At 37.6% G+C, this 12,319-nt stretch overlaps 1 protein-coding gene across 1 annotated transcript in view; it reads right to left on the bottom strand.

Moving 5' to 3' along the window:
* The window catches only part of LOC126827247 (retinal-binding protein), a 37,301-nt gene extending 25,388 nt beyond the window's left edge, over positions 1-11,913 (bottom strand). Inside the window, exons 1-4 of the mRNA XM_050556509.2 lie at positions 11,805-11,913; positions 9,952-10,021; positions 8,669-8,712; positions 4,604-4,666 (exon numbers count right to left, since the gene is read on the bottom strand). Of these exons, the coding sequence (XP_050412466.1) occupies positions 4,604-4,666; positions 8,669-8,712; positions 9,952-10,021; positions 11,805-11,891 (264 nt within the window). The 5' untranslated portion in view covers positions 11,892-11,913. The remainder of the gene's footprint in view (positions 1-4,603; positions 4,667-8,668; positions 8,713-9,951; positions 10,022-11,804) is intronic.
* Positions 11,914-12,319: the final 406 nt, after the last annotated feature.

Genomic DNA, 12,319 nt, shown 5'->3' with positions numbered 1-12,319 from the left:
ATTATATTTGGAATGTGTTCAACCAGCTCTATCACATATGTGATAATGACTGGCACCAATATTGTCCTTTAAGTCAGCCAATCGGTGATTGCGTAATTAATCAACAGCCAGTATTCAACGGAAGTCATCCTTTTCACATGTTTTCTAGACGGGCAAACGTTGTGTTGAATTCAAGATAAATATTTCGAATGTCATGATATGTTAAGCTGAAAAAGAAATCATAAAAACCGTACTTAGACCGGTTCGCGTGTGCTGATTGAGAACAGACTTCTTACACGAACTTATCATGTGATAGTGCTATTTGTTGATAAAGACACTCCTAATAATATTTTTGTCAATTTCACGTCCGAAGTTCTAAAATAGAAAACGTTCATTTCTCCATTGTTTATACATTCTTGTCGAAATATCATACATTATGTTTAACTATTTAAATTGTTTACTTAGATATACATCTATTCATTTCAGATTGAAACCTGCAACTGTGCATCTGTAATCCTGCACCCCTCCTTGTATTTTGAAACTGTTTAAATAACGTGTGTGAACCCTACTACAAATTCTGTTCTCATCAATAAAACTTGAAATTACGTTATCTGTGGATCGTCAGTTTGAAGGTTAATGGGGTCGGTTTGGTTTCTTACATCAAGAATTAAGTCTGGGGCTACAGTCTTTGTCGCCAACCGGAATATATCAAAGCCAATGATGATTCTTCCGAGGAATACGTCACCATGGATGAAACATCTGTGGAGGAAGGTTGCTCACAACATTTTCTACATGTGGGCGACACTTTCCAATTTGTATACGAAATTGCGTTCATTTGTAACGCCATGTTCTATGAGGACATTTACCATGGTACGGTGCTCCTCAGACAGCTTTCTGGCAATATAAAATCCAGGAAACATCTCTGTACTTTATTAGAGCAAGAAATATTTGGGCCATTCTGGTGGTTCAGGATTCACAGAGGGAAATCTGCTACTGTGGATCAGATTGATGAAGGTGGGTCTTCTGGAGTTCCTGAAGAGGGGCCGGTAGGTATGTCGAGTAGTCTTTTGAGCCAAGCATCCTCTATTGCCAAGTAGCGATTCTTTAACTACGGTTCTGAATGCCACCCAGTCACACTCAAAGCGGTCATGCGTGGCTCTATCGGTACTCCAATCGAAGATTACTCATAAGGGGGAATAGTGCATATTTAACCTTAGATTGGACACTTTTTTAGAGAATGAACTTCGTCTGCCTGTTAACAAGATGACGCCTTTGGTAGTTGTTGGTTTTGGTGGCTTGAAGATAGAACTTAACAAAGTAACTGTTTTTGTTTTGACTCCTATCAGCCAATCTAAGTCCTAACTTTGTCTATTACCCGGGAAATCACTTCGTATTGAAGCCGTGATTAGCGAAGGCCCAGTCTGTGATACAATTTCTCCAGTCCATTTGAAAACTGACATTTCTGCAGTATTTCAAAGTCATCTACTTGCACGTTCACTGAATCAACAAGTTCGTGTCTACGTACTCCTTGGGGCTAATCATACTGCCTACCTGAAGCTGCAAGAAATAACATCTTGTCGTTTGCTCTCTCCAGTCTACCTCACCTGGAGCAATTTGGTGATCAAGAGGATGGTTGACTTTGTTTTGTCATGGATAGGTAAAAAGAGATTTTGAAACTAGATGAACGGAACATGCCTCTTGCATCTTGGGGTCTGGAAACGCCGGCCCCAACGTTAACCAACGGGGAGGAAACTGCTCAACAGAAATTCCGAGAGAGTGTCATTTTTGACCATCAAAAGGGATGCTATGAAGTAGCATAGCCTTTTCTCGGGGACTCAGATCACCAGAGCGGTTAAAGAAATACAGCAAAGATATGGAAGATTATGCCCAGAAGGGATTTCCTAAGCTAATGAAGCTCAGTGAAGAAGAAATTGACGGGGCTCTTAGTCAAGAACGTGTCTTCCTCCCTCATCATCCAGTCACGAATGAATCCATCTTCGACGCCTACCATAGTAAGTCGCTTCCACTCCATCTTTGATGTCTTCGGCTTTGTCTGCCTGTTCGCTTTACAGAATATGAAGATAATAGTTCAGGACCTATGGAAGCAACAATGTGATTCGGGTGACCTGGTTGCTGAGAAGGTACAGACCGCATACATAGCCTAGGAGAGCAAACTCTGAAAATTACAGGAGATTCAGATAACTAATGTCATCAAAACACAATTGTGTGGATTCGCCAATGCTTCATCACTGAGCTTGTTGCGGCACAGTTACTTGCCAAACTTGTCACCTTGCAGTTAATTTATGGACTGACAGGTCCATAGTTATGGCACGGCTTGCTAGACCCAGCTATGACTGGAAGATATATGCACGTAATCGGATTACTCTCTTGTCTGATGTAGAACGTCATCTGAATTGCCCGACCATTCACGTATACCGGCTCTGATCCAATGTCACTGATTCCAGGTCGATCGTTAGAACAGCTCCATGAAGCTCCAGCACAACTTAAGTCTTTCGATTCCTGTTACCGTCGACAACGTGAGATTCTTGAACAATTTTGGAATCGTTGGGAAACCGAATATCTTCCCACACTATTTCACGAAGACTCCAATGACAGCATGCTCGAGTTATCTCAAGAATCAGAAGTCGCGACGGAGGCATCAGAACATATCGTCTGCAAACTTCTAAAGGTGAAATGAATCGATTATTCAGAGGACCTCACCTCAGATCGTAATAATGCTATAGATTGTTCTCACGATAGTGTTTCTAATGAAAGCTCATCAGAACCAAGACTTGATTCGAACCAGGTCAATGCCCTCATTCGTTCAGGTGTTTTAGATCCCCAGGGAAGTGTAACCGCGTGCCGGTTAAAATGAATATTGTGCATCAAGTTCGTCCCCAATAGCTAAAACAACACGCAATCAGTGATTGCGTAATTAAACAGGGTTCATCCTTCCTGGTTCCAATGCTTCCCACCAAATTTGAAAAGCAGTAGGTTTAATCCTCCACAGTCCTGGTGCGTCACTGTGGTTGCCAGGCAAGATACGACCACGTTTTGCAAGAGATGGATAAACAGGGTTCATCCTTCCTGGTTCCAATGCTTCCCACCAAATTTGAAAAGCAGTAGGTTTAATCCTCCACAGTCCTGGTGCGTCACTGTGGTTGCCAGGCAAGATACGACCACGTTTTGCAAGAGATGGATAGAGAACAAGCTAAAAACAAAAGCGATTTTGCGTACAATAATCCAGAAAGTCATGATCTGAAAACCAAATATCGAAAGGGGCTGAGATCTCTGGGATATAAAGATATATTTTAAGTTTCATTAAAATCGGATAAAAACTGTGACCTCTAGAAAGTCCACAAACTTGGTATTATATACTTTTACACTATTTGCGTACAAGGAGCGGCCGTTTTGTCTGGCTGATTCGGTCAGATTTTTACGAAATTCGAACTCAACCTTCATTGATGTGTAACGGTGATATATTTAAACGGTTTTTAAAACGGTCCACAAGCTAAAAATATTTCGAACAACCAGGGGCCATAATCCTGGAAGTTACGTTCAGATATGTGCGATTATCGAAAGGGGTAAAGATATTTGGGATATAAACATCAGTTTAGATCTTCATCAAAATCGGATAAACGTTATGGCCTCTAGAGGGGGCGGCCATTTTGTCCAGCAGTTTGGTCCGATTTTCACGAAATCCATTAGGGTGTAACGGTGATAAATTTAAACCTTTTTAACATTGGATCAAAATTGTGACCTCTTGAGGGTCCACAGGCTAAAAATTAAATTTTTCGTAAAATCAGGGGCCATAATCCAGAAAATAAGAGTCCGATAATGAGCGAATATCGAAAGGAACCAAGATCTTTGGGTTATAAATATACATTTTAAGTTTTATCAAAATCGGATAAAAATTGTGACCTCTAGTGTGGCCACAAGCTAAAAAAAAGAGATTTTCATACCATCAGGGGCCATAATTCAGGATTCAGGGAGTCACGATCCGATATGAGCGAATATCGAAAGGAACCAAGATCTTTGGGTTATAAACATGCATTTAAAGTTTCATCAAAATCAGATGAAAATTGTGACCTTTACTAAAACGTGATTTTTCGTACAACAAGGGGCCATAATTCATGAAGTTATGGTCCAATATATGCCAATATTGAAAGGAACCGAGATTCTGGGGAAATTGACCTATATTTCAAGTTTCGTCAAAATTGGATAAAATTGTGACCTGTAGAGTCTCCACAAACAAATTGTGGACGGACGTCCGGACGGACAGGGGCGACGACAATATACGTCTACATGAAAATGTGGGCGTATAAAAACATTAAAAACTGTAGTCTCCAGCACGTTAACGGGGTTATCCTAGGTAAGTACGGGACGGAATATCGCTGAAGGCTGAATATCAATATAATTCCTCCTCTCATGACCCCAAAGCCACGCCACTTAATGTAAGCAAACCAAACAACGTATTGTTTCAAACCGCAAAACCAGACTGAGTGATCGACTTGGTCTTGTCTTACTATCTATAATTAAGGTCATACAGTAGTAGATGCGTAGATCTTGAAAATACGTTGTGTGGTTTTCCGAGTTGACCAAAAAAACCTTTATTATCACTTACCTCTGGGGGTTTGTAGTTATCTAAGATTGTGTTGACCCCGAGTTTCTTCCTGGTCAGATGACTCTAAAAAATAAAATATTTTTCTTGTCAAAAGTTCACAAGGGATTTATCGATATTATCTGAAAATACTGAATACAAACGAGGCAAGTCGACAAATCATTGTAAAGAACGGGACCTGATGAGATTTTAATGACTACTTCTGCGTATTTAAAAGAAATAATTCTGTTAAAGATACACTTAATGGACACGTTGTGTTTTATATTACAGAACTGAAAATATATACACGGAGAGTTTATTTACACAGTGATATAGATAATTAGCAACGGCTTGAGATTAAGGGAAGTTAAATATCAAATTGTATGCGAATACTTTTACAGTGGCGTATCTGCGGAAACACTCGAATACTCACGCCGAACCTCCTCTTTATCTTCATTATTTATTGATACCCACATTTGTTAATTGTGTAAATGTATTTCTAATCCTTAGATACTAGCTTCTTTAAATACCGAATTGTACATTCATTCAAGATTCTAGATTTTATCCCGTTTCCAGGACAGTCACTTTGTCTGTGGGATGTGTTGTTCTTGGTATATGTAGGCCGGTTGGGAAGGTTCGGGATTTTCCGGAGTCTGCAATCGCCGCTTTACATAAATAAGTATTTTTGGGAATAAATACAAACTCTAACTCTTTTTAGAAGACTGAACTTGGATCCAGTTTAGCTTTTACTCCTCTAAAAAGGGTTAGGGTTAGTATTCCCTAAAATACTCATTTATATAAAGCGGCCATTGTGGACTCTGGAAATTCCTGAACCTCCCCAACATACAATTAGCACACCTCCCATGGTAATTAACGCTTTGTCGGTATTAAGTAGTTTAAAGTATAATTCCTATGTATATATATTACCGAAGATATTTTTACTTTTTGGTCTTGAACCTGATTGTGTATATGAATATGTCCGTTTAGCATCTCACTAAATATCCATTGGTGTGTTCAAACATATTTTGTGCATAATTGGAAATGTAATGGACAAACCATACGAGGAGATTAGCATTTTTAACTGACGCTCGTTAGTACAGAATGCTTTACTCTATAAGTAAGTGGATTTTCGATAATAAGCTAAATCTAACGTTATTTTGAATCCAGATTAATTATATTTGTCTTCTTGTTGAAAATGGTAATGTCTCTTTAACTCGATCTTACGATACGTTAAAATTACGACCCAATCGCAAAATTGAAAACCTCTAATCATTCAGTAAAACACGTTGGATTCTATATATACTTTATTTTCTGATTGCAACATAATGATTGTGACATAATCTAAACTACAAAGATTGACATGAATTTGCTTTAGATTTGTAGGTCTTTTGATCACACCCAGCGTGGGCTCACGCAATCTCATCCTAGTACAGAAACACTGACAGGATAAACGTCAAATGAATCGAAGAAAATATAATTATACACAAAGCTTGGGAATATGCCCACTCAGTAGCTAGGTCTCGACAAAGAGAGAGCCACTGACAGCAAGTCGTCCGACATGAAAACTTGTATGTTGACCAAATACTATAAGGATGCCTTCGAGAAATTTGACCACTATCGTGTTCACAAGCTTGAGAAAACAAATCTGTTAAAAACTATACCCCCTATGACTTTTATCTCGATCTCATGGGGGGGGCCAAGGTGGGTAAGACGCTGGATCGCTAGCCTGGAGGTCGCGGGATCGCTCCCGGTGCTCCCGGTGTTTTCCCCTTGTCAGTTTTGTAGGACGGAGGGCCTGGCTTGGACATTGTCTAGTCGTTCGGATGGGACGAAAGACCGAGGTCCCGTTTACACATTGGCGTGCACGTAAAAGATCCCTGACAGTTGGAATTCGATGTAAGAGCAGTCTTTAACGCCGCCGTCCGGGCAAAATTTCCCTCATAGCACACTGTATGACGCATGCCCGTCTTCATTAGCCCAGTCGAAGCAGAAAAGTAGGACGTTAAACCTCATTTCATTTCATTTCGTTCTCATGGTCTTCTGGAAAAGGTGGGGGGTTGGATGGTCGAATGGTTAGCTCGTGCGCGCTGTATCATAAGGTCTGTCATTGAATTAACTGGTGTGGTTTCGATTCCCCGGTTGTACGTGACAAGGAGTGGGTTTTGTCCGGTTCCTCCGGTTTCCTCCCACTGCTAAAGACCCCTACGCGCAATGCTTAACACCAAATTTAGAATATACCTGTAGATAAATATATAGCTATTTGTTGACATACCGTCGGAGGGGTGCCAACATCCTAATGGTGCCAAAATGCATAAACATAATGAACGATTTCTCTAACTTCGAACACAAACCAGACCATATCCACGGCCTGAATATTTTGCAGAATCTTTGATCTTGGAATGCTTCCTGCTGCCCCCCCCCCCTCCACACACACACACACACACTATTCGAAAATCATGGATCCGCCTCTGAATAATCATCAAGTGTGTGGGAAAGGTTGTATAACTGCAAAAACGAGTTAAAACACCCAGGTGTGGAAACAACATGAAACTAACAAAATGTAATTATCATCGACGAATTAGTAACGAGGATGAGTAGAACAGACTGACAAAATTTAAATAACATCGACAGATTATCGACGGTTTATTAACGGAATTAGTATAGGGCAGACAAAATTTAATTATTACGGCAACTCATCAACATTTTATAACGGATACTCATGAAATATGTTCACGCGTAGTGTGTATTGATATTGGTAAGTAGCCTTTCCTCAAAATAACCCATGTTGACTGATGCTAACGGATGTATATTGATGCGATATTTAAAAATATCTTCCAGGTTTCAGATGTATTGCTACCGTAGTCAAAGATACATTAGTAAGTTCAACAATAAAAAAAAATATAATTTACTTCATTGAATAACGATATTCAAAGTTTACTAATTAATCAAAATCCAAGATATTGACGATCGCCCGCTGAACTGCAGAAGACCACAATTTATAATTAATACGGAATCTTAACAAGTCAGGAAATGGTGGCTTGATAGATCTGTCCCAAACTATACATGCAAACTATTTGTTTTACATAAAAAAAAAACATATACTCTTTCATCAAATCACGGCAGACTAAAAATTACTTTTGGAGTGAGAGAGAGAAATGGGTTTCAACGTCCACCTGACAAATACTAGGTCATTTCGAGACTAAGCCATGGTCAATATATAATTAGATATATATATATGAATAACCATTCTAAGTTGAATACTCTCATAAAATCAATTGTGTAATAATTGGATGGGATATAAAAAGTCAATAACCTAGATTAACATTAAGAAAAGTAATCAAACTGGTAATTTATTTAGTGTACGGATTAATGTTTTAGATTATAGTCGTTTGTCTTGATCTATAACTGTTTATTAAACCTTTATTAAAATTTACAACCATTTTACATTATCATAGAATTACTATAGAAATTGTTTGTTTGTTCTTTGGGGTTTTTTTTGTTTTTTGTTTTTGTTTTTTTTTTGCCAGTCGTCCACTCACTATAGACTGGCAGATAATATCAAAGCCAATGGTAAACTCCCACCAACCAATCCATTGCCATCTATAAGGTTGCGTCTGGGAAGTTCTCGGTTCATGTGACAGCACATATAGTCGACCGCCAGTGCCCAAGAGACTTACACAACATCGGTTTAAGCCATCCACAGAATGAAAGTATAATAAAATTCATTTATTAATCTATTTTATGAAACATGTGAATTTTAGTTTTTTGTTGGTTGTGGCTTTTTGTTGGTTGTGGCGATGTAGCTGATGAAATTAAATGTTAAATTTCAGATAACGACTGTGATGGCCCATTCCAGGCCACGTAATTCATGATTGGGGGTGGGGGGATCTAGAGCACATATAATCAAATGAAGTGAAAATGATGTCCTAAGCCCCTGCTTCTGGGTTAAAGATAATTATGGACCAAGGTCACCGACAGAGTCGCTAAAAGTACAAGATCTAAACCATATTGCAATAAAAAGTCTGCGTGCTGTGAGATGCTGAATTGATGGCACTATGATTAATTTAATTAATTACACATTTTACTTACCGCTCTATACATATCCTCTGCTTTCTTCACATCAAAACGACGAGCTTAAATCAGAGAACCAATATAGAAAATGAAATGAAATGGGGTTTAACGTCCTATTGTTCTGCTCCTATTGGGCTAATGAAGACGGGCATACGCCATGCAGTGTGCTATGAAGGAAGTTTTGTCCGGACAGCGGCACTATGGTCTAATTTTACTTCGAATTCCAACTGTCAAGGGTTCTTTTACGTGCATGCCAATGTGTACACACGATCTCAGTTTTTCGTAACATTCGAACGACTATACGTTGTCCCTTGCCAGGTCCCCCGTCCTACATCACTGACAAGGGTGAACCACACCGGAGAATATCGATGAACTTTTTCGGCCAACGAGGAATCGAACATATTGAGGCCTCGAGGTTAGCGAGCCAACTTCCTACTCGCGGAGCCACCGTGGCTCCCGAGAGAAACAATACAAGCTATATATTAATTTTCACTTGTTTAATGAAAAAGTCCCCGACTTTATATAATATTCGTTGAGACAAGTAAATTTATATCGAGGCAAATCAAAACATTATATTTTATATATTGTCTGAAAGTTCCAATTAAAATATCGTCCATTTAGAAATTCGTTATTTAATATAATCATATGACTGTCGTGAGACAACCGTAATCGAAAGAAACTTTGTAATTCCTCGAAAAAGTATCATGAATTATAGCTTTTCAGATGATATTAGTATGGGATTAAGATACAGATTTCTAAGGGACATCCACATTAACCAGTTATATAGCTTCGAATAAATCGATGTTTATTACGGATTTTCTAATTGGGGGTTTGACAAAAAAATGACGGCTTACAGAAAAAAAAATCGAAATTAATGATTTGAAAGTGAACTCCCTTACTAAAAGAAAAGAAAAATGAAATCGAAACATATCAAATTGCATCCCTTTTCACATCGATCTCCTGTGTAACATCGTTTGAAGTATGTGCGTACACAAAATCACGTCATAAAATTGACCTATAATAGTATGTAGAAATAAATTACTAGTACTGAAATGTCGTCCTATAAAAATAAATGTCAAGATGAACTTAACGTCTAAGGGTCATCTGCCGTTCTTTAGTAATAAATTCGCTATTTTTTTTTTTTTTTTTTTTTTTTTTCGTTTAGTTATTTTATATTTTTATCAAAAGTGGATAAAAAGAGAACATAATTGTTTAGGTGGTTGAAGTACCACCCTTGACCCACCCTTGCAAAACGGTCAGCTATCTGAATAAATATTGTTCACTGAAGTCAAAACATTTACCTTTTAGCCATTTTTTCAGATACAAATCATCACAATTTGGTGGTAAACTGTCCTGAATTTTATTTTTAAACTAGAACAAACATGATATTAGGATGTATAATAATAAAATGAATGACATTCTATAAATAACAAGATATTTAATTTATTTTTCGGAAAATACGAAGAATTTGAACTAATAGAAATACTGTGAAGGTTCGTTTATACCTCACTTTCAGGATACATTAAGGTAATCTTAAAATGAGAGAACAGCATCAGTTGAGTGGTGTAATGTACTGTTTTTTTGTTTATTATCATATAAAAATAATAAATAATTTTCATAACAAAATAGATAAAATATTCGATTACAATTATATAATTTTAAGCATCGAATATTAGAATATAAAAAGGTTGGGGATGGGGGGAATTATTTATGAGTTGTACTCGCAAAGATAGTCTTGAATAACAAGTCACTCTGGGAGGGCTTGATATTCAAGACTATGGCAGTGATATATGGACACAGATCACTAAAGATTTCCCCATTGACTCCAATGTTAATTCTCGTATCTTAGACCGGCTCTAACTTTTTCCCAAATTTTCGTTGGGTAGAACGCTTTCTACCACAGATGGAGCAACATGTGGCAACCACTTGCCCAAAAGCACGTATGAGGTTCTTCATGAAAAACTTGAGATACACAAGCTGGAAGTAGAGACAAGTAAACATGCAATTTCAGGCCCTACATTTCAACGTAACCAACCTCTCAACTCTTGTATCCTTCCGCATCAAAATTATGAATATTCACCAAAACCTGGCAGAAAATGTATTTTCAAACCCTTTTCCTCAATTCTATACCAAAAAGTCAACAAAAATCGCCATGCAAAAGGGGGAAAAAGGAAAAGGGAGAGGAAGACTAAAAATAGCTTTGGCCCTTGTTTCGTCGTAGGAATATTTGGTGATCTGTGTCCATATAAGGCACCTTAAAACATGCGCTGTGTCTACGATATCACCTTAGGTGGAAGTGGACGTAAAACACCAGAAAAAAAACGATGCGCTGTATCACTAATCGTGATTTAGCGCGTAATGGATTCAAACCATATAGATCATAGTATATACATAATTCATCTGTAGGGTCGGCTCATATAAAAGCTAATGCATGCAATACTGCTAATAATTACGGTACATGAATACATACTTCACACGGCATCACGAGACGAAGTCTTAATATGCATATTGTGTTCTAGTAATATTATTCAATATAACGTGTACGGGTAATTTATTTAGCGCATGCTAACGTGTCGCCGAACACTTGAACGATTGACTTACAGGTAAATTATGCATATAAACGGAATACTAAATATTATGAATAAATGATTATACAATGTTTGTAATAGGGTTGTAGGTATTTTACTCTACTACAATACATCGAATAGACGAAATATGTACAGAATACTTGTTATGGTTAATTGATCAATGGAACTAATTTACTACACATTTTCGTCTTTCTTTCACCCATTTCCTACGTTGTATTTTGCTATTCATTTTTTAAAAAAAGTATTTATTCATTATTTACGAAAAATCATTAACTTTCCTTGACTAGCACTGGTAGTGTAATTAGAACCAATTTATAACATTAAAGCCTTAATACGCCAGAAGAACAATATTCATTTTCTTTATTTATTTGAAATATCTCCAAAGATAAAAATGAAATGAGTTATCCTTTAAATATTCAGTAACAATAACAATAGCAGCGTGAAATCAAAAGAAAGTAGTGTTTGGACCAAAGTGGTTTTGTTTTAGTAAGACAGCTTGTGTGCAAGTCTACGTATTCCTTCAAGTTTGAAATTTTAATGCGCTTTTTCAAAACGATATAGATTACCTCTTGCAAAATTTGTTCTTCCTTTTCTTCTCGTCTTTTGCTTTTATCGTTACACGGTGGTTTGTTTTTGTTTTTCTTGTTGTTCATGTTGAGAAACGGCAGTAAACAGTTGAACTGTAAAAATCAAAAACAGTCATAAAATAAAACAGCCAGGAACTGAGCGTAACATCACGACAGACTTCTTGGAATTGTGACGTCATATAAAACAATTCAAACAATTCAAAACAATTCGATACACAATTACCCAAGGAACAAGCATGTGTCATGTCGTCCGTACTTGAATTGGCCGAGCCTTCGGCATTTTTCCAAGTTCGCCAAGAGCGTTGCCCACCCCAAGGAAAAGAACAAGAATAACAGGAAGAGTAGCGCTTGGGGCCCAGGTCCTGGTCCAAATGTTTTTATAAAGCAGCAAATTCATAAAATAACTATTGTACCATGCTACTGACACAATCTGCTTATAAACTAGGACACACTACTGAGTCTGCTTTACTATGTGTGCAGACTGACATTCTCCA

The sequence above is a fragment of the Patella vulgata genome, chromosome 1 (assembly GCF_932274485.2).
Source record: "Patella vulgata chromosome 1, xgPatVulg1.2, whole genome shotgun sequence".
In the NCBI taxonomy this organism is placed as follows: Eukaryota; Metazoa; Mollusca; class Gastropoda; family Patellidae; genus Patella; species Patella vulgata.
This window is presented reverse-complemented; position numbering and strand designations above follow the sequence as displayed.